Source organism: Schistocerca gregaria, chromosome 7, assembly GCF_023897955.1.
Source record: "Schistocerca gregaria isolate iqSchGreg1 chromosome 7, iqSchGreg1.2, whole genome shotgun sequence".
Lineage (NCBI taxonomy): Eukaryota > Metazoa > Arthropoda > Insecta > Orthoptera > Acrididae > Schistocerca > Schistocerca gregaria.
In genome coordinates, this window is record NC_064926.1 from 148,483,780 (window position 1) to 148,508,103 (window position 24,324).

General features: G+C 43.2%; 1 protein-coding gene across 1 annotated transcript in view; it reads left to right on the forward strand.

Annotated features, from left to right (window-relative positions):
- Window positions 1–24,324, forward strand: part of LOC126281320 (protein Fe65 homolog) — an 821,707-nt gene that overhangs the window by 560,712 nt on the left and 236,671 nt on the right. The window contains exon 3 of the mRNA XM_049980168.1: window positions 19,504–19,822. Coding sequence (XP_049836125.1) covers window positions 19,504–19,822 — 319 coding nt within the window. The remainder of the gene's footprint in view (window positions 1–19,503; window positions 19,823–24,324) is intronic.

Below are 24,324 nucleotides of genomic sequence, written 5' to 3' on the forward strand. Positions count from 1 at the left end.
AGATACTGAGCTCACAGGAAAGGAACCGTATTGAACTTCTGATATTACTACGAGGTTCAAACGAACTTTTGAGCATTTTATCCCTTTATACCCAAGGAACGAGCGTTCAGCTTACTCGACAGATTCGGTTCGACGTACTAATGACACTCACATGCTACGAATGATGTGAGCGATACTGAAAAGCTGTATATTGCTACATTTGGGTCTATACTGATAACAGGGCGCAAATTTAGCATTTTGTGATAACTGGTTTGAAACATCCCACTATTACATTTTTTTCCATTTTTGTGTTACTGTTTGGACGGAAAAGTTAGCAGGAAAAACGGGTAGAAAGGCGCTTTAGGAGCGGTTGCCATCGTAAGTCGCTTCTGTTTGCTAGGTTAGTTTCTATTTTGATCTCTCCTAGTGTGCTCTGCAGATCACTGTCAAATCTGTTGCAGGAGGTGTTCCACTGAACTATATAGTATATTAAGCTTTTCTCCTGTTGTATTAACCGAAGGGGAGTGGGAAAAACGACTGTTTCTACAGCTCTGTACGAGCTATTATCACTCTAATTTTATCTTCAATGTGACTGCGGGATCAATAGTCAAGGGGCAGGTGAATATCTGTAGTTTCCACCCAAGAAAACTATTAGATCTACAACTTTGCTTCCGGCGTCTTGCAATAGAGGGCAGTAGCGGCAAGTGGGGTTCACGTGGTTGGTCTTAGGTGTAATGCAATAAGCTTAGGCATCTGTAAACATAATGCCATAAAAATATTAGCTGATTTGTGATTGCATCATAAGGTTATTCTCGATTAAGTACGTCAACGTACGCACTCATTTCTCGCCATTTGTTTTAATTTTTTGCTTTAACATGAATAAATATGAGACTGTGGCTCTTAAATTGCTGGGTAAGACCAATGGTGAGGAAACTTCTTTTAGTGGAAGAACGTGCAGATAATATTTTCAACGCCTTAAGAATGGTGTTTTTGACGTCGAAGTCCGGCATGGCGGGGGAAGACAGAACGTTTTCGTAGCTACTGAAACAGACGAAGACAGTCACAGGACATCATTATCGAAAACAACTGATGCGTTCGAGCCCAGCACTGAAACACGAACGGCCACAATACAGCGATAAACACGTAAAGTTAATTTTGCAGCAGGTCAGTGCTCGACCCCATGTCGCAAAAACCGTCAAGATATACATGGAAATGTTGAACTGAGAAGTCCTATCCCTCCCGCCGTATTCTCCATACGTTGCTCTCTCTGACTACCGCCTTTCTCGTTCAGTGGCATACAGTCTGGCTGATCATGTGAACAAGTGCAAAATTGAATCGATTTATGGATCCCTACAAAAGACGCCCAGTTCTTCCGGCACGGGATTAGTATGCTATCCGAAAGATGGGAGAATGTAGCGGCCAGCGATGGTCAGTACCATAAATCATAATTTTTTTGTAAGTTTTTCACAATAAAGCCCCGAACTTCGAGAAAAAACGGCGGAAGCAAAGTTGCAGACCCAGTAGCTTTTGTAGCTTTTGACATTCTCTAAACAGGTTGTCACGAGATATGCAGCATCCTTCTACGATGGCCTGCTATTGAATATTTTTCAGTATTTCGGATAGACTTTGCCAGTAGTGAAACAAACCGTTTTTGTACACGTCGGATATCTGCTCTTAGTCTACTAGCTATAGTAGTGCACAGTTAGGATTTCACGACTAACAAGCGACGTTTGGAACATGCGTCTTATTACTATGGCCAGTTCAATGTTGTAAATTAAACAAATGCAGCGTGATAGATTAATAACACATTGAATTTTATTTTACATTTTAAGAATTGTTATGCTTGAGGAAAGAGAAGGAAAATAAAAAGATGAAGTGTGGTAGAAATGGAATATGCCCAGATAAAATTTCCTACTGAAGTAAGTATTAAAATAGGGAAATGCATGATAGTTGTAAATGGCGCCTTTATTGTAAAGAGAAGAGAGATTGACGCAAATATGGAATTTGAACAGCTCCTTCCACTGTAACAGGACCACCGTTGATCCATTGTGGACATTCTAGCAGCGGTGTACCGTAGGTCTCTAGAAGAGCGAAGCGTTCCAAAGGATTGGAAAAGGGCACAGGTCATCCCCGTTCTCAAGAAGGGACGTCGAACAGATGTGCAGAACTATAGACCTATATCTCTAACGTCGATCAGTTGTAGAATTTTGGAACACGTATTATGTTCGAGTATAATGTCTTTTCTGGAGACTAGAAATCTACTCTGTAGGAATCAGCATGGGTTTCGAAAAAGACGATCGTGTGAAACCCAGCTCGCGCTATTCGTCCACGGGACTCAGAGGGCCTTAGACACGGGTTCACAGGTGGATGCCGTGTTTCTTGACTTCCGCAAGGCGTTTGACACAGTTCCCCACAGTCGTTTAATGAACAAAGTAAGAGCATACGGACTATCAGATCAATTGTGTGATTGGATTGAGGAGTTCCTAGATAACAGAACGCAGCACGTCATTCTCAATGGAGAGAAGTCTTCCGAAGTAAGAGTGATTTCAGGTGTGCCGCAGGGGAGTGTCATAGGACCGTTGCTGTTCACAATATACATAAATGACCTGGTGGATGACATCGGAAGTTCACTGAGGCTTTTTGCAGATGATGCTGTGGTGTATCGAGAGGTTGCAACAATGGAAAATTGTACTGAAATGCAGGAGGATCTGCAGCGAATTGACGCATGGTGCACGGAATGGCAATTGAATCTCAATGTAGCGAAGTGTAATGTGATGCGAATACATAGAAAGATAGGTCCCTTATCATTTAGCTACAAAATAGCAGGTCAGCAACTGGAAGCAGTTAATTCCATAAATTATCTGGGAGTACTTATTAGGAGTGATCTAAAATGGAATGATCATATAAAGTTGATAGTCGGTAAAGCAGATGCCAAACTGAGATTCATTGGAAGAATCCTAAGGAAATGCAATCCTACAACAAAGGAAGTAGGTTACAGTACACTTGTTCGCCCAATGCTTGAATACTGCTCAGCAGTGTGGGATCCGCACCAGGTAGGGTTGATAGAAGAGATAGAGAAGATCCAACGGAGAGCAGCGCGCTTCGTTACAGGATCATTTAGTAATTGCGAAAGCGTTACGGAGATGATAGATAAACTCCAGTGGAAGACTCTGCAGGAGAGACGCTCAGTAGCTCGGTACGGGCTTTTGTTAAAGTTTCGAGAACATACCTTCACCGAAGAGTCAAGCAGTATATTGCTCCCTCCTACGTATATCTCGCGAAGAGACCATGAGGATAAAATCAGAGAGATTAGAGCCTACACAGAAGCATACCGACAATCCTTCTTTCCACGTACAATACGAGACTGGAATAGAAGGGAGAACCGATAGAGGTACTCAGGGTACCCTCCGCCACACACCGTCAGGTGGCTTGCGGAGTACGGATGTAGATGTAGATGTAGATGGGACACCGGTCGGGCAGATTTTTACCTAAGAAAAAAGACCAAACAGCCGTATTTTTTCGTAAGTTGTTTTATTTACATGGCCATTTTCGGCATCTCATTAATGCCATATTCCATCGATGCAAGCATAACCGGAGCCATCAGTACCTGGACTCCTGATTCTCTTGTGGAGTGTGTACTTCAAAGACTTGGCAAATAAGCGTAAGGTCACCGAGTCGGAAGTGAGATTCACAACTGTGCAATATTTTTCAACATTGTTGAGGTGGATACTAAATTTAAATTAATTCCGCGAAAATGTGAACTTGGACCAAGTAGAACGTTCAAATTTAAGTCTATTGAAACGAAAATAGTTGAAATTCTGCAATATTTTATATCTGAGGCTACTTGGAATAGGTGACATCACCCAAGCTATCTTTGAAAGAATGAATTAAGAATTAGCAGAAGACATTAACATCCTCTGGCTTTTGAAGTGTCTTTAGCCGGCAGTTTTAACGTTTTACAAGCGTCGTTGCTAACGAGGAGAATACAGGAAATGCCGTAACCTGATTACTAGAAACTTCGCTTGGTGGAAGAGGGGTCAAAATATGCGAAAACATGTCTCAGCTTATCAATAGGTACTCTACCGTTGGTGGCTCAGCGTTTAGCATCGCGGGTTCTTAATTTTGACCCCGTGTTCGAAATCCGAGTATGATTCTTATTTTTGTTCTTCATTTAACTACACGAATGTTTCCCAGTCTATAGTGATATATCGTTGTGCTATTCATCTACTAACAGTATGTCAGGTGAATGAATTAAAAATAATGATAAAATTATTTTAAATTGTTTTTGGTGAAATTCATGTTGCATATCTTGATTCATAATCAATTACAAGCCCCAGTCTTCGGCTCAAATGGTTCAAATGGCTCTAAGCACTATGGGACTTAACTTCTGAGGTCATCAGTTCCCTAGACTTAGAACTACTTAAAACTAACTAACCTAAGGACAGCACATACATCCATGCTCGAGGCAGGATTCGAACCTGCGACCGTAGCAGCAGCGCGGTTCCAGACTGAAACGCCTAGAAACCAGTCTTCTGAGAGGTTATCCATTATGCATGGCTTTTTCCGAAATTATTGCTAAAGCTCGAAATATTCAGCAATGTTAACGACGTTTTTTTCCCGAGTGAAACCATACAAAAAAAATGTCACTGTGACAAATCTACCTTCGCACGGTACTCATGGTGTTTGGAATATCTGTGTTTCAAATGTTTCTACGATCGGTATCATCCAGGGGAATTCACCAAATATTCCTGAAAAATAAACTATGAATAAAATTTAAAAATTATTATAAGAATTGGTATGCAAGTGAAATATAATAATATGAGGATTTAAAAAGATTGTAACACCTCAACATACCATTCAAATATATATTATATAACACATGTTTGACACTTATTATAATTTTATTATTAATATAACGTCGTTTCATTCCTTAGTTTGATAAGAAACATTCGTGTAGTAATCTTCTACGGATATTAGTAGATAAATGAAGAAATAAATAAAAACAATAATCGGGTTTCGGACACGGGACGCAAAAGTGAGTATCCGCGACGCAAAGCACTGTTCCATCAGTGGGCTCAGCCAACTCGGAACTAAAAGGCATACAAATTATGTGGAAAACTTTGACGGTCGTTTTCTCAGGAACGGTCGAGTATTACCAGATAAGCGGAGACACGTGTTCGCTCCTCTTCCATTGAACGAAGTTTCTGGGAAATCGCGTCATGGCATATGCCGTGTTCTTCTGAGTTCTTTACCGACGCAACGACAACCACATCACAGTTTATGTGTTTCGTCTGAGGATTGTTTCATCTCTCTGTGCTGTGTGTTGTACGTTGTGTTGATCCCATATTACAGACTTTCCCGTTGTGGACTTGGTAATTACGAAAATAAACTGAATAAATCGAAATTACGTTATTGGGCTGGTCCCTCATAGCAAATTTTTCAAAAAACCTAAAGGACCTCTGAAGTCGTCTGTTGAGTTACTTGCCACTACTTTTCAGGAAGAATGGTGTAAAATTCTCTTGAAATCTGTTACGACTGGTAACTATTTTGAATGCCAGCTGTATTAAACATGGTAATGTGTTGTGGTTTTGGTGTTTCTGCATATTTCTCCACACCCTGTATGTAATACGTTGTTGCATTATTGAGTTGTCGTTTCTTTGTTTGTTTAGGGCGCTGAACATCTTGGTTATGGATACCTTCAAAATTACCACAAGAGATGAATAGGCTTAAAACATATTAAATGCAAGCATGCTGAAAAGCTACATAAGATCACATTCCCTTTCTTCCACACTTACTCACATTAGCGCACACAGTTACTCTTAACTGTACATAAATGAAAACCGATACAACGAAGAGTATCAAAATATTGTTACCTGACCAGAAAAGTCACGGAGAAGCAATGCAGGAAATCTTTATAATAACTGTATGAGCCAACCATCCCGTACACACCGTAAAAGCTACTTCCTAACAGCGTAGGCACAAGATAAGATAATACACAAAGTTACAGAACACGTGCCACCCTCGCTTAAAATTGAGGGCAGATATGCTAATAAACTGGCTGCTGCCCTCTCCTCATTATGATACTCAGTTAAAGTGTGGCGAATGGCAGTCATCACGTCGCATCCATCACAGCAGGGCAGCCCTTGCATATGAGCAGGAAGCCATGTGTTAGGTGTCTGTCGTACTCTTTTCCTGGAACGTACGCTCACGGAATTTCAACTGTAAACGTCTGGATGATGCACAGCTCCTCTCTTGTAACGTCTTCCACTACAATTTGTTGAGCACCTGCGTAAAGCTCTTATGCATACCAAACTATGCCATGTTGAAGGGTATCGCTCTATGTTGGATTTTCTGTATCTCTTCTATTAATGCAAGCCGGTAAGATCTTAGACTGCGAGCAGTAATCAAGAAATGGTCTCACACGTGTTTGTTGGATGAATTAAATTTCCTTAAGATTGTATCAATTGGTCTCAGTATCTGCGTTTCCTAAAGTTTGTTTTATGTGTACATTTCACTTTAGGTCGCTCCGCATGCCCACTCGTAAATACAGAGGTAATACTGTATAATCGGTTAATTCGTTTTCAAAATTTTACATTTTCCAAAGTGTTACATGTGCAGATATGACTGATACATAAATGGAACCTTAAATTCATCTAGTTTACATTTTGCACTCTACAGATTTTCTGTGCATATTCGTCTGGTCACACGAAACTCGTCCAAGCGTCAGTGAAGTTCTCTCCATACCTTGTGTAGCAACATTCTGTTAGTGGTCATCACAGCAACATTGATGCGTTCTCCGAGTTGTTCCAGTATTCTCGGCAGTGGGGGTTCGAAAATACGGTGCTTAATGTAACCCCAAAAGACAAAGTCACAATGCGTTAGGTCAAGCGACCTGGGGGTCAAGAGAACATGGCCAGATCTTCACCGCTATGCCCAATCAAGCAATGCGGTCATACGTCGTTTATGCAACGAAGAACATTGATGCTCCATGAGGGAGGTCCCCTGTCTTTTTCGTAGATGAAATACTCGGAATCATAAGTCGGCAGGGGAAACAAACACAGTCGAAACTTATCCAGAGAAGAGGTACCCATCACAGTCTTCTCTCAGAATAAAACTGCCGGTAAAGCTTCTTCTCTGACATTGCACAGAAAACACTGACCTTCGGCGAATCGCGTCTTTGCACCATTATTTCCTGAGGACTCTCAGTGTCCCACTCACAGATTGCGGTGAATAAGCGTCCCAGATAAAAAATGTTCTCCCGCAAGTGCTTTCTCTATTGCAATGCAGAACTGAAGGCGCCGACTGTAATGCTCCGGTTTTAGTGTCGCAGACGGTACGGCTTGAAATGTAACCGTCCTCACAAAATCTTCCACACAGTTTGCTGGCGTATTCCAAGTTCATGGCTTGCTTGGACCGTAGATTTTTTGCACCGTGTAGGAAACTTTCCCTCACCCTCTCCACGGTTGCGCCTGGCTCATTTGGTCGACTGGTACTTTCCTGTTTACAGAGACAACAAGTGTCCGGATTTACATATCGGTTCTTATTATCAATTCCTTCTGAATGCACGCTGATTGTTGTAACAGATAAACATCTCGCAAGCTCCAACACACAGAAATTGTTTTCTTGCCTTGCCGCCATCTAACATGGTTACTCTGCAAATCACACTTAAATGCATGGCAGTGGGTTCATCGAACCACCTCCACAATAATTCTCTGTTATTTCACTCTCGAAGAGAGCGCCGGAAAAACGAACACTTTAATCTTTCAGCGCTAGCTCTGATTATCCTTCTTTTATTATGATGATCGCTTCCCCTGTGTAGGTCGGTGGCAACAAAATATTTTCGCATTCGGAGGAGACAGTTGGTGACTGAAATTTCGTGAGAAGATCCCGCCGCAACGGGAAACGCCCTTGTTTTAATGATGTCCACCCCAAATTCTGTATCATTTCTGTGACACTCTCCTACTTCTTGCCCTTCTTTGAATTATTGTCGATTACTCCGTTAATCCTATCTGGTAAGGATCCCACACCGCGCAGCAATACTCCGAAACCTTTTGCCAAGGTGCCGCACTCGTAATGCCAGGTGGTGGGCACAGCGCAAACTAGGGGACTTTACGGTGCTATTCATGCATCAGTCATATCTTCAAATGGTTCAAATGGCTCTGAGCACTATGGGACTTAACAGCTATGGTCATCAGTCCCCTAGAACTTAGAGCTACTTAAACCTAACTAACCTAAGGACATCACACAACACCCAGCCATCACGAGGCAGAGAAAATCCCTGACCCCGCCGGGAATCGAACCCGGGAACCCGGGCGTGGGAAGCGAGAACGTTACCGCACGACAACGAGATGCGGGCAGTCATATCTGTACAAGCAATACTCTGAAAAATATAGACTTCGAAAACGAATGAATCATTTATAGTAGCACTGTATTTTTCGGTTGTGGCTGCTACCAGTGGTTTGCCACCAATATCTTAATCGAAGAATAATGCATTTTCCCGCGTCCTTATGAGCAATGCGTTAAATTTATAGTAATGATGTAAACATGGATCCTCCACAGGTCTTCCAACATTTCTGTTACAGCTTTCCTACAGACAACATTGTCTGCAAACATTCTGCTGGATCTTACGACATATCCACTAGAATTCATTTATCTACACTGAAGAACCAAAGAAAATGGCACACCTGCCTAATATCATGCAGGGCCCTCGCGAGCACGCAGATATGCCGCAACACGACGTGTCATGGACTCGACTTAGGTCTGACGCAGTGCTGGACGGAACTGACACCATTAGTCCTGCAGGACTGACCATAAGTCCGTAAGAGAACGAAGGGGTGGAGATCTGATCTGAACAGCTCGTGGCAAGGCATTGCAGAAATTTGGAAATTTGTGGCAAAACTTCTGAGGTCTTAGGGTCATAGGTTTAACACTACGTAATCTAACTTAAACAAATTTACGCTAAGGATTACACACATAGCCATGCCCGAGGGGGGGGGGGGGGGGGGGGGGGCGAACCGTGGCAAGGCGCCGAAGGCCACGCGGCTACCCCGCGGCATTGGAGATATGCTCAACAATGTTCATGTCTGGGGAGGTGGACATCGGAAATGTTTAAACTCAAAAGAATGTTCCTGGAGCCACTCTGTAGCAATTCAGATGTGTGGGGAGTCGCATTCTCCTGCTGGAATTGTCCAAGTCCGTCGGAATGCACAATGAACATGAATGGATCGCAGCGCCGTATTCTGCCTATTTGTATATCTCTACATTTGAATACGCATGCCAATACCAGTTTTTGTGTCGTTTCAGTGTTTATTGTAAACGGTCACGGACCTGTAAGACTCCCTCCGTTGCTCCCGAAATGACTTTTACATCCGTCGATTTCGTCCCATTAAGAACACCGTGTCGGGTTCTATTTTTTAGAAAGTTCTATATCCAGCAATTTATCTGTCCCCTTAATGTTTAACATTCTTCTGTACCACCACATTTCGTAAGCTTCCATTATCTTCCTCTGCTGATTTCTGACGGTGGGCGCTTCACTTCCGTATCGTGCTGTGCTCCAGGCGTCCAGCTTCACGAACTTATCCGTCACGTGTTACGATAGTGAAATGCCTGAATCCGGCGCATTCTACTGGGGCACCTGGCTGTGGATGTTTTGGCCCGTCGGGCCGTGTTGCGAGGGCATACGTGCAGCGCGGGGCAACTCGTTAATCGCGGTGAATTCCGCAGCAGTTACGTAAGGCGCGCTGGCGTGTGTCGTTTTGCCCTCAGCCGTTTACAGGTGGCCCTCGGGCAGCGACACGCGTTGCTGGCTCAGCAGCTCGTCCTTTTATCAGCCAGTTACGCAGTGCGCCATTCCTGCCTTCGCAACACCAGCTCAAACTGAAGCATGTGTACGCGCCATTTTTCCACGCCGCCACTTAATTATCAGTCACTAATGACGCGGTAGCGCACAACTGAAACAGATTTAAAGCTATGTTTGTTAAGATTTATAGACGAAACTTTGAGTGACACTCGTTCGTAATTAGACTGAAAAGTTGAAACCTTTTACTGATTTTTTGTGTAGGATTACGAAGTTACGAAAAATATACAGGTATCTACTCAAACTTTGATTTAACCTTTGACCTTCCACGAGACTTTAAACAATGTGTCACAGTGCCAGTACCAAAGAAAGCATCTGCAAACAGATGTGAACAATATAGGACCTTCAGTTTGGTAACAGACACCCTCGAGATCTTGACCATTGTCAATAAGGCGGGTTGAAAACAGTATAGATGAAGTGACCACAGATGACGACTTTGGCTTTAGAACAGGTATAAGCACACAAGAAGCCATAATCAGCCTGCGATTAATTCTCGGGAAAAGACTAAAGAAGACTCAAAACACATATATTGTCTTCGTCGACTTAGAAAAAGCATTTGACAGAGATAGTGGAATGTAGTCGAATTAAGTCGGGTGATACTGCGGGAATCAGATTAGGAAATGAGACACTTAAAGTAGCGAAGGAGTTTTGCTATTTGGGGAGCAAAATAACTGATGATAGTCGAAGTAGAGAGGATATAAAATGTAGACTGGCAATGGCAAGGAAAGCGTTTCTGAAGAAGAAAAATTTGTTAACTTCGAGTATATATTTAAATGTCAGGAAGTTGTTTCTGAAAGTATTTGTATGGAGTGTAGCCACGTATGGAAGTGAAACGTGGACGATAAATAGTTTAGACAAAAAGAGAATAGAAGCTTTTGAAATGTGGTGCTACAGAAGAATGCTGAAGATTAGATGGGTAGAGCACATAACTAATGAGGGGGTATTGAATAGAATTGGGGAGAAGAGGAGCTTGTGGCACAGCTTGACTAGAAGAAGGGATCGGTTGGTAGGACATGTTTTGAGGCATCAAGGGATCACAAATTTAGCATTGGAGGGCAGAGTCGAGGGTAAAAATCATAGAGGGAGACCAAGAGATGAATACACTAAGCAGATTCAGAAGGATGTAGGTTGCAGTAGGTACTGGGAGATGAAGAAGCTTACACAGGATAGAGTAGCTTGGAGGGCTGCATCAAACCAGTCTCAGGACTGAAGACCACAACAACATACTGGCGATAGGTTTTTGAGATGCTAAGACAGTAGCATAAAGCGTTGGAGTAGTGCAAGGACCCTATGAAGAAGCGGTGGCTGTGATAAGTCGTGAAGAACATAAAGAAGAAACTACTGTAAAGCAGGTGCAAGACAAGACTGCTCACTCTCTTACACACTCAGAGAGCACTGGATGAAGTTAGGGAGAAACTGTACATACTGATATTTGCTGATTATATCGCAACGTTAAAATGCAGAACAAGTGAAGTGATCCTGGCCCAGATGGAAACCACCATCAAATCTTCAAATGACATGATACTAGATAAAGGTAAAACGAAAATCTTAGTTGTGAGCCGACGAAACACCATTGCCCAATGATCACTTAACAATGAGCGACTGGAGGCCGTTGAATGTTTGACTACATAGGGTGTAAAATTACATCAGACGGGAGATGAAGTTAGGATACTGCAAGTCAGATTCACCAGGCAAAAGCTATTTTCAACAAGGGAATCCAGTCGGACAGACAAACATCTCAGAAAGTCCTTATAAAGAGGTTCGTTTGGATTGAACTTATATATGGAAGTGGAAAATGGACACTCGAACAAGCAGAAAAACACAAAATAACAGCCTTCCAGATGTGTTACTACCGAGAATGCTAAAGATTGCCTGTGTATAAGAGGTGCTCCAGAGTGTATAAGAAGAGAAGTCTTTTCTCCTTAAGCTTATCATACACAGATGTGCCACATGGGTTGGCCATCTAATGAGACATGATGGTATCATTACAAGTGTCATCGAAGGCAGAGTAGAAGGGATGAACACAAGAAGCTGATTAGAATACATCAACCAGATTATGGAGTATACCAGCTGCACCACCTATACAGCTCTCAAGACGAAGTCCGAAGAGAGAAATGGGTGGCGAGCTACTACTAACCAACATAATGATTGCAGATCTAAGAAGAAGAAGGAGAAGGTCATTTTAGCTCCTACATGTGAGTCATTATAAAAATAAATGCATTTTTATTCTTAAGACAGATACTAAGATTGTTAGTACGAAAAGGTTCTCTGCGTACTTTTATCACACAGGCGTGCAGAAGGACACATGTAATAGGGGCAGAGTTCGCACGTCACAGAGAGAACGCCGTAGAGCTTTATAATCAGTACAGTCCTCAAGCGACGGTAATTCCGTCAGAGACGGCAAACCATTTATAAGACAGTTGAACAAAAGGTACAGTGTTTGAAAACAGGTTGTAAAGTAAACATCAACGAAAAGTAAGAGTAATAGAATATAGTCGAATTAATTCAGGCGATTCTCAGGGTAACAGAGTAGGAAAAGTGTCACCAAAAGCAGTAGATGCTTTTTATTATTTGAGCAGCAAAATGCCGGCGATGGCCGAAAAAGGGAGGATGTCAAATGCACACTAGCAACATTAAGGGAAGCGTATCAGACAAAGAGGAATTCGTTAAAATCAATTATAAAATTAAATGTTAGGAAGTCTCTCTTGAATATTTGTCTATGCGGAAAAGAGGATAATAGAAGATTTTCAATTGTGGTCCTGCTGGAGAATGGTAGAGATTAGTCTGACACATCGGATAGCCAATGGGGTGGTACTGAATCAGATTGGACAGAAAAGAAATTTATGGTAAAACTTGACTAAAAGAATGGATCGATTGATAGAACATATCCTGAGGCAGGGAGGAATCGTCAGTGTTTTAATGGAGAGAAATGTGGGCGAAAATTGTAGAGAGAGCTGAGGGTTCACCTCAGTAAATGAGATCAAGTGAATGAGGTGTGATTGTAAAATAACTGGACTATTACTGTAAAACATTTTATTTCTAAGACATACATTCTTATTTTTTGTCCCCCCTCAATATACGAGTATTTAGCTCTTGCGGGCCTACAACGCTCCATGCGAGAATTCCATTGATGGGAACAGTGTTAGAAGTCTTCCTCTGTGAGCTCCTTGGTCAAGCGTGCCGCTTTTTCTTTCACTGCATCGAAGGACTGAAACCTACTGTAATTCCTCTTAATGCAGGTTTGACCTTGAGGAAAAGATAAGTCACGTGGTGCTACGTCATATAATAACGTGGGTGGTCCAACACTGGAGTGATGTGCAGCACTGCGCTAGAAATTTCTTAACAGATAGTACCGTATGAGCCAATGCTTTTTGTCTTGATGCAGAACCCATTTATTTTTCTTCCACATTTGTGGTCACTTTCTTTCTTAAGGATTTGAGCAAGAATTTCAATGCTGGAATGTTGATTAATAGTTTAACGTCCAGAAACCCAGTGAAGATAAATTTTTCCTTTAATATCGAAAAAAACTGTCATCATCGTTTTGCAGCTTTTTTCGCTATAGGAAGTTGGTTCGGTGCTTAGTTTCTGGATCATAAATGAAAAACAAAGGTTTCTTGCATGTTACCACTATTCCCAAGACATTAAGATAATTTTCAATGGTATTCAAAGTGTCAGTATAAAAGTTTTCACGAGATTCGTTTTGTTTGATCGTAAGTGTTTTCGGCACTAACATCACACACACGTTTCTCGGTTACATTGGTTTTGTAAAATTTGCCTTACGCTTTATTTGTCAATTTCTACAGTTTCAGCGATAGATTGTATAATCAACCAACGGTCATATCGAATCAGATTATGTACTTTTTTGATATTTTCTTTTGTTTTTAATGTTAAAGGGCGTGCCAGATGTGAGTCACCTTGAATGTCCTCTCGGCCATCTTAGGAAAGCTTGAGGCTTGGAACAGCCTACGACTTACAAAAATGGCTCTGAACACTATGGGACTTAACTTCTGAGGTCATAAGTCCCCTAGAACTTAGAACTACTTAAACCTAACTAGCCTAAGGACATCACACACATCCATGATCGAGGCAGGATTCGAAACTGCGACCGTAGCGGTCGCGCAATTACAGACTGTAGGCCTAGAACCGCTCGGCCACTCCGGTCGGCAACGACTTACACTTCTTTTAGTAAGTGATAGGCGTCAGTAGCAATTTTTGTAAGTTACATATGAAACTTCATGACAATTCGTACTCTATTATTATACTTACCGTTTTTCCGGCAAAATAAAATAACAATTCTTACACAAACGAAGGCCACGCCGCACTGATTTGTCTACTAATACCAGAGATACCGCATTCTACTGAGAAGACTTCACAGTTATTGGTCGTTCATCTTCAGCACATGGGTACTTTCTCCTTGACAGCATCAGTCCCGTTATTTTATAGGCACATCTCGTGTAGACGAGCGTGCAGAGCTACAACAAACCAGTATCTGGATAGATGATGGTAACATCATCATCATGAACCTGAGTGAAACGTCTCGTCGTCACTTATTGAATAGAGTGTGTGTATGATGTTAGGCAAACTACAAACGTATCGTTTGGGGCAGGATGAAAGCATTGTTATGTTCGAGGATTATCGAAAACGCTTTTGATTAGAAAAAGAGTTTTCTCCACAGCTGCCTTTCTTCTCTCCACGAGCCAGATTTTATCACTAGCTTACGATGTAATATCGCCGTTGTTAGGTCATATTTGACGCTGTAAAGCTTTATATTGCATGCACCGACTGACGCTTTCCAACAAAGAGCAACTGACGGTGAACGTTTAATGCAGGCATGTTGTGACAGAATGGGGGACGGGTTGTAATCTAAGGCTTTGTATTATCAGCAGTGAGTTTGAAATATAACGACGGAGGCTGTTATTAGAGTCTTCGTGGTTTATTATCGTTGACGTAAAAATCTGATTCTTCGTTGCTGTGCCACACCCCATACTGTTGTAAAACATGCAACCTGACGTGTCGTACGTTTATACTGACAGGACATCAGTTCTACCACAATAGTGGATCACTTCCTTCACTCCCTTCATTTGTAACAAACACACGCAGTTATTATTATGTCAAACATTTATTACTTAATTCATTTATCCTTGTCCACTTTCTTGACAACAACACTCAGTCGTTACATTCATGTAAATCATTGTATCAATGATATTGAGGCTGCTCTTTTCTATGCTGAATGCTGATCTAAGTTTACAGTATATATCATATCACTTTTTCTCGCTTTTTATATTTTTTATTTTATTGTATTTATTTCTTTATTTTTTGCTCTAACATTTCAATTGCTTCTTATACGTGACACTAAATTCAGTTTACCTATAGCATTTCTTTCCACTTTCAGTCTGGTTTTCCTTTCCTGGTGCCGAGAAAGGGCATATATTTTAGTAATTACTGCAAATTTCAAAGATGTTATCCACAGATGGTCAGCTTCGTATGTATAAACGTGTGCTAATCGGAGAATTCATATTGAATTAGTAGTGCACGCTGACCAATTTCGACTGTTCGTATTTGGACTGCAAACTTCTCAAATATTGGATTTTAGCACAGCTCATTTACCCAAAATGTATCTTTTTTTAGATTAACTTCCAGGGAAGTTGAAAAAAAATTCGGACATTCTCAAGGATTCGTAAAACTTAGCTTAATTGTCTATCGACTCCCTGTTCTCAAGTAACCATTTCCCATTCTCTTTGTAAATTTTTGCAAGCGTGATAAACCCGCATCAGTTTGCCTCGACTCGTTTAGATTTTAGCTTTGCCCGCATCTCGTGGTCGTGCGGTAGCGTTCCCGCTTCCCACGCCCGGGTTCCCGGGTTCGATTCCCGGTGGGCTCAGGCATTTTCTCTGCCTCGTGATGGCTGGGTGTTGTGTGATGTCCTTATGTTAGCTAGGTTTAAGTAGTTCTATGTTCTAGGGGACTGATGACCTAAGATGTTAAGTCCCATAGTACTCAGAGCCATTTGAACCATTTTTTTTTAGCTTTGTTCTTTTCATTAAAAGTTAGAACGATCATCAAGCGTTCATCTTCCGAAAAGATCACCTATTTACTTATTCAAATGCAGTGAAAGCTGTGCTGAGTGAGTAGACGTCAATATGAGATCAAGGTGGGTGGACTCACGGGCCAGTCACAGCAGTGTCACATCATGATTCTGTGCGAATCGACCTTAAGTGCAGCAGCAAAGCAGAACTGCATCTGTAGAGTTCGGAAAGCATAAAAAGAGTTCTTGTATCAAGGTGAAAATTTAGGGCGGTGTGTGAGGCGACCAAGGATCGATTTGTGTTTTTATTTATTTTGTTTTTTCACACCATTCAAGCCGAGCTATTTGACTCATCATTACAGTTGCAAGTATGTAGTACTTTGGTCTGACCGTAGTAGGTGGCAGGATAATTACTAGCAGTGTAATCCCTGCCCAGTACTGTCCATTTTCCTAACTGCTGCCGTACGTGAGTTGAACAACATGTTCATCAAAGCGGACAATATGAACATCAAGGACAGCACTGGACGACATGATTTCTGGGCAAGGAGGTTGTAAACATTGGGGATAGCCACAGGCGATTTGTGGCAATGTGTGGACAGTGTGCACCGTCACGAAAAGCATTCTTGCAACACAATGGTCGTCCCCATACGAATCGGAAAACCACGGCTGCCATCTCTAAAATGGGGTTCCAGTTACTGCCACACCCACCATACTCTCCTTACGTGACCCCTTTAATTTCTGAAGGTCCCCCCCCCCCCCCCCCTTGTACCACATTTTTGCAGTCTGTGGGCTGTGGCACCGACCACCGGTTCCTGGAAATTTGCGAAGTGATGTCCGCGCAGACGTTTCTCCACAGCTTCGAATTGGTGGTAATCAGAAGAGGCCAAGCAGTGCATGGGCTGTGTCACGACAGCTAAACATTCTATGGTCCACTGGAAAGTGCTGCGAACAATGGTGAAATGGTATCTCTAGCGCGGTTCCAGGCTCTAGTGGATGCAAGATGGTCGTGACACTGAGCAATGTTTATGACCTGGAACGTAAATACGGTACGCAATTTTTCAAATGTTACCTTCTCACATGTAAATTGAAATGTGGTTCTCTGGATGGTTTATTCGTTATCCCTCTTCCCCATGTCCTTACTAATGTTTCGGCAAAGTTTCATTGAACAATTTTAATAAACATTTTTGGAGCAGCGATGAAAAAAATTAAAAAAAATTTTTTCTTTTTAAAATTCAATCTTGCTCGCACCACGTATTCTACAAGAACATGGGTGACCGGTTTCGGTCATATCACCATCGTCAGACTTGTAATTTAATTTAGGAAGTAATAGAAACCTTACTAGATTGACAATAAAATATGACAAAATGCTTATAAGGATAAAATAGAACGAGACTTGTTATACCCATGGCAGCCTTCGAAGACGGTAGGTGGAGCACTCTCCTCAGCTGCTGTGATGTCACCAAGTGACCGGCATACGCTTAAATACGAAGATGCTCCGCCTATTCTTCTCCCTCTACCTCACGTCAACCAATCAGTGCAAAACAGGTTCACATAATCGTCAAAACGTAAAAAACAAAGTACATTTTTATGAGAGTGCTCCACCTATAGGATGCCGCGGGTATAACAAGTCTTATTGTATTTTATCCTTACAAGCATTTTGTCATATTTTATTGTCAAACTACACTCCTGGAAATGGAAGAAAGAACACATTGACACCGGTGTGTCAGACCCACCATACTTGCTCCGGACACTGCGAGAGGGCTGTACAAGCAATGATCACACGCACGGCACAGCGGACACACCAGGAACCGCGGTGTTGGCCGTCGAATGGCGCTAGCTGCGCAGCATTTGTGCACCGCCGCCGTCAGTGTCAGCCAGTTTGCCGTGGCATACGGAGCTCCATCGCAGTCTTTAACACTGGTAGCATGCCGTGACAGCGTGGACCTGAACCGTATGTGCAGTTGACGGACTTTGAGCGAGGGCATATAGTGGGCATGCGGGAGGCCGGGTGGACGTACCGCCGAATTGCTCAACACGTGGGGCGTGAGGTCTCCGCAGTACATCGATGTTGCCGCCAGTGGTCGGCGGAAGGTGCACGTGCCCGTCGACCTGGGACCGGACCGCAGCGACGCACGGATGCACGCCAAGACCGTAGGATCCTACGCAGTGTCGTAGGGGACCGCACCGCCACTTCCCAGCAAATTAGGGACACTGTTGCTCCTGGGCTATCGGCGAGGACCATTCGCAACCGTCTCCATGAAGCTGGGCTACGGTCCCGCACACCGTTAGGCCGTCTTCCGCTCACGCCCCAACATCGTGCAGCCCGCCTCCAGTGGTGTCGCGACAGGCGTGAATGGAGGGACGAATGGAGACGTGTCATCTTCAGCGATGAGAGTCGCTTCTGCCTTGGTGCCAATGATGGTCGTATGCGTGTTTGGCGCCGTGCAGGTGAGCGCCACAATCAGGACTGCATACGACCGAGGCACAAAGGGCCAACACCCGGCATCATGGTGTGGGGAGCGATCTCCTACACTGGCCGTACACCTCTGGTGATCGTCGAGGGGACACTGAATAGTGCACGGTACATCCAAACCGTCATCGAACCCATCGTTCTACCATTCCTAGACCGGCAAGGGAACTTGCTGTTCCAACAGGACAATGCACGTCCGCATGTATCCCGTGCCACCCAACGTGCTCTAGAAGGTGTAAGTCAACTACCCTGGCCAGCAAGATCTCCGGATCTGTCCCCCATTGAGCATGTTTGGGACTGGAAGAAGCGTCGTCTCACGCGGTCTGCACGTCCAGCACGAACGCTGGTCCAACTGAGGCGCCAGGTGGAAATGGCATGGCAAGCCGTTCCACAGGACTACATCCAGCATCTCTACGATCGTCTCCATGGGAGAATAGCAGCCTGCATTGCTGCGAAAGGTGGATATACACTGTCCTAGTGCCGACATTGTGCATGCTCTGTTGTCTGTGTCTATGTGCCTGTGGTTCTGTCAGTGTGATCATGTGATGTATCTGACCCCAGGAATGTGTCAATAAAGTTTCCCCTTCCTGGGACAATGAATTCACGGTGTTCTTATTTCAATTTCCAGGAGTGTAGTAAGGTTTCTATTACTTTCTAAATTAAATTACAGGTCTGATGATGGTCATGTGATATGACCGAAATCGGTCACCTATGTTCTTGAGGCATAGGCCGCATCTCGTGGTCGTGCGGTAGCGTTCTCGCTTCCCGCGCCCGGGTTCCCGGGTTCGATTCCCGGCGGGGTCAGGGATTTTCTCTGCCTCGTGATGGCTGGGTGTTGTGTGTTGTCCTTAGGTTAGTTAGGTTTAAGCAGTTCTAAGTTCTAGGGGACTGATGACCATAGATGTTAAGTCCCATAGTGTTCAGAGCCATTTGAACCATTTGAATCTTGTGGCATACGTGGTGAGATCAAGACTGAATTTTAAAAAGGAACAAGTTTTTTTAAAAGTTTCATTGTCCTATGATGGCTCCTTTGTCGTGGAGACCCTCTCAGGTGGCGAGGTTTAGTTGCAGCTACCCCGCAGTACACTCGACTGTAGCCTTGCTTGTGTCAAATACGAATGAATCGCTAAAGAGGAGAGGCGTTGACGTGGTGTGTGACGCGGTGTTTTGCAGAGAACGGGCTGCTGAGCTACCGGAACCCCAACTACCACCTGGACCCGGCACGGCTCGACGATGCGCTCAACTCCAACACGGAGCAGCTGTACGAGGAACTGTTCAGCGAGCTGGACGCCGTGTGCAACCTGTCGGCGGCGCGCGCCGGCGGGGGCGGCGTCGGCAAGCAGCCGCAGCAGGCGGCGCCCACCGCCCCCGCTTCGGGGCCGGGCCGGCGCGCTTACGCCGCCCTCGACATCGGCTCCATGGGCGTCGACGTCAGCACCGGGCCCGTCACCGCGCTCGGCGACGCCGCCGACGACAACCTCAACAACGCCAGGTGAGTGCCGGCCAGCGCCACACAGTAGTTCTCTGCGCAGCAGTCCACACCTACACTATCCCAAGACGTCCTCACCTGGGACATGTTTCTAATCGTGAACCACCAATGTGCTCGGCACGTAACACGAAGCTTATTCCTCAACACGATTTGCGACTGATGATGCCTTGGGCAGATGGAGGGAATATTTTAAAGAGTTGCTCAATGTATGTGAAAATACGATCAGTAATGTTTCAGATTTCCATGTACAATGGCATAGGAATGATGATGGAAATAGGATCACATTTGAGGAAGTGGAGAAAATGGTCGATAGATTGCAGTGCAATAAAGCGGCTGGGGTGGATGAAATTAAGTCGGAACTCATCAAAAACAGTGGAATGTCAGGTCTTAAATTGCTACACTGGATATTTGAAATGGCGTGGGAGTCGCGACAGGTTCCATCAGACTGGACAAAAGCAGTAATCACACCAATCTTTAAACATGGAGACAGAAAAGATTGTAACAACTACAGAGGTATGTCTTTAATCAGCGTTGTGGGTAAAATCTTCTCAGGTATTGTTGAAAGTGCGAGTATTAGTTGAGGACAAATTGGATGAAAATCAGTGTGGGTTTAGGGCTCTTAGAGGTTGTCAGGACCAGATCTTTAGCTTACGGCAAATAATGGAGAAGTGTTACGAGTGGAACAGGGAATTGCGTCTATGCTTTATAGATCTAGAAGAGGCATATGACCGGCTTCCTAGGAGGAAGTTATTGTCTGTTCTACGAGTTTATGGAGTAGGAAGCAAACTTTTGCAAGCAATTAAAGGTCTTTACATAGTCAGGCAGCAGTTACCGAGTTGACGGTAAATTGAGTCCATGGTTCAGAGCAGTTTCAGGGGAAAGACGAGGCTACAACCTGTCTCCACTGTTGTTCATATTATTTATGGATCGTATGTTGAAAACAATAGACTGGCTGAGAGAGATTAAGATATGTGAACACAAAATAAGCAGTATCGCATATGCAGATGACTTAGTTGTGATGACAGATTCGATTGAAACTTTGCAAAGTAATATTTCAGAGCTAGATCAGAAATGTAAGGACTATGGTATGAAGATTAGCATTTCCAAAACGAAAGTAATGTCAGGGGGAAACAGAAATGAACGGATTGAGTGCCAAATAGGAGGAACAAAGTTAGGACAGGTGGACGGTTTCAAGTACTTCGGATGCATATTCTCATAGGATGGCAACATAGTGAAAGAACTGGAAGCAAGGTGTAGCAGCAGTTATCGGGCCGTCATACCCATCCCATGAATACAATGCTTGTTCGCCAGTGGTAATGCTGTGTTCCAAGACAACAGAACCCCTGTTCACACAGCTCTCATCGCACAGGATTGGTTTTGTGAGCACGAGGATGGATAGTCGCATCTCGCCTCACCAACAGGCACCAGATCTCATTATAACTAAACCTTTATGGTATATTTAGGAGAGAACGCTACTTGTTTGGTATCCGCGAGTATATTCCAGGAAGAATGATATCAGTTTTCCTTGAAAGCCATACAGAACATGTATTTATCCATTCCGACACAACTGTAAGCTTTTTTGAATGCCTACGGTTTTCCTACACGGCATTAGACACGGTAATGTGCTGTGTTTGTGGTGTTTCCAAATTTTTACCCTTCCCCTGTACCTGTTGTGCAAACCACACAGCTTGATTATGAAACAGGACGGGCGTAAAATAGCTCCGTTATATCAGTAGCGATCGTCGCAGATCAGCTAAGGAAGCACTGCGAGGAAATGAATCGGTGATGTAGATAGCCGTCTTGCAATTTGTGGTTAATCTTGGTTAGCACGTCCACAAAAGAGAACAAACTCATTTCTTAAAGCAGAGCTCTTTTATGTTTCGCACAAATTTAATGAGCTGACAGGGGAGTCTATTTTAGAATAAGAACTTACAGTCTTGGAAGTAAAAGTGAGCCGGTGAAAGCTTTCGAATGTCAGCAACAAGAAGGACAATCAGCGCATATGCGCAGTATGTTCCACAAAAGTAATGTACAGTTCTTGTGTCATGTACGTGACATAGTTCCCGAAGAAGAAATACTTCTCACCAGGATACTTCCTGCGTCTGATGAGGTTCGTGCGATACATTGTGTGCTTGGTAAATGGCGCCAGAATTCTTTACAAAGTGTTATACCTATACTGAATGTTCTCGTCACCCTTGTATCTTTACTAATTTAAGGCGCGTAGGCAGTGATTGTCCTCTTTGTTCCTGACATTCCAAAGCTATCATCGGATCAAGTTGACTTCGAAGACTACAAATTCTATTGCAGAGTTGTTGTGTTTCGACTCCACTATGAGTTCCTTCCATTTGCCCGCAATCTTTTGAATCGAGTCGTATATGTGTAACGTCGTATTGTGCACGAGAAACTTAGATTAACTTCCAGATAACATGAAGGGGATTTTAAAAAAAGTATTTGTAGAAAGCAAAACTAGAATCTGGACCCTTTCATTTCAAAACGACCTCTGTGTCCACTACGCTGCTGTCGACACACGTAATTTACGTTTATTTCTTTTATTTTACGATGTTATAAAACCTTTAACCGCTGATATCATTACTTGACATACACTTATAACTAACTGTACCAAAACTGGCGCATTATTGACAACTATTGACTGCGTCAGTGCATTGTGACAACATACTTTCGTACCACGCAAGTTCACACACTAAATGCCTTTAACCATTCCTTGTAACAAATCATACCAAAAACTACGCTTTTGCCGGCCGCGGTGGCTGTGTGGTTCTAGGCGCTGCAGTCCGGAACCGCGGGACTGCTACGGTCGCAGGTTCGAATCCTGCCTCGGGCATGGATGTGTGTAATGTCCTTAGGTTAGTTAGTTTTAAGTAGTTCTAAGTTCTAGGGGCTGATGACCTCAGATGTTAAGTCCCATAGTGCTCAGAGCCATTTGAGCCATTTTTTGAACTACGCTTTTCATATTATTCTCTGTGTGCCAGTATATTCGTAATACATGCTATAATATTAAATCCGCCAAACAAGGGACACAACAGCAAGTGATGCAATCCAAATTCTGCTTGTGGCGTAGAAAGCGATTTTCCATCCTATTGGCTACATTGTTCTCCACCAGATCCTCGTCCACGTTTGCTTTCAAGTCCCATGCGAGGACGGCTTCTGGTGTTCATTCGAATACAACATCCGAGAACGAGATATTTAAATATCGGCTCTTGTCTGTAGCTCTCGATATCAGAAAGACAACAGTTGTTGATTGTTCGTTACTCTCGTAAAAGGCCTCGGGTGCATATTCGTATCACCTAATATAAACCAAACTCCACTGCAAAACCTTAGAAATAGGTTGTGTTGTGTTAGTTAATCTTCATTTCGTAGCGTCTTAATAACTATCAGTAACGTGCTCATTACCAAGCGGCGATGTAAGACTACAATAAGCGAAAGAATCTTCCTTTGTATCGGGTAGTTTCCTTGGTATTGAGCGAGAAGGTCTGCCTGAGTTAGAAAACACGTTAATTGCAAAAGAGTGTTGTTTATATGCGAAAGTAAATTGTTATCTGTAGAACTAATTTCAGAAACTGTTGTACCTTTCCTTCACTTACATAAAACTACTTTATCTAGAGACACAGTAGACGCCATGAAATCTCATATACGTAACGCAGATTGTCTAGGTAAACGACCGAGAATCGAGAACTTTGCAGATAGATCCCTCGAAGTTGCTGGAACTTACGGTGTTCTTAGCAGTTGGGGTATATTCCTAAACATTCTCGTATATGTATTCGAATCCTTGAAGTTCTCGATTCTGCCCATCCCTTTGCTCAATTCCGTTTAAGAGGGATTGAAGAACGTACTGCCACCGTCACGATAACGCAACTGTAGAAAGATATGTAGGTAGGTGGTAAGTTCCTAGGCCTACACACTACTTAATCCATCGACAACACACACACCCATGCCCGAGGGAGGACTCGAATCTCCGACGGGGGAAGCCGCGCGAACCGTGGCAAACCGCCCCAGACCGCGCGGCTGTAGAAAGCTCAAGCAAACTGAAGGTGATGCAAACCCATCTGTTTGGCGCAGGTGGCAGCGTACTACTGTCATTAAGGAAAGAACTCTATTCGAAGTACGAATGACTCGGCTTTAATTATTTTTATTTAATACAATCAGAATCGTTCGTAGGTGCTTGGCAGAGAATGACAATAATAAATGTAAATGAAAACACTTGCTTGATGATTCGCCACTATGATTTATCCGTTTTAAGGAGGTAATGATTTACTGCTTTTATATACTTCTGAAAAGTCATGTTTGGCAAAATAGTTGTATTTTACTTCCATATCAAAATTAATCAAATTTGGTGGAACAAAAGACCATCCTCAGACATAAAGGACGACATTAATTAGAGGACATGCTTCCGAACATGCTAATTTGTAACTAGATCAACGTTGTTCAAAACTACATTCTATAATTTGTTGCGCTTAATGTAAAACGTTGATCAAGGGGCAAATGAT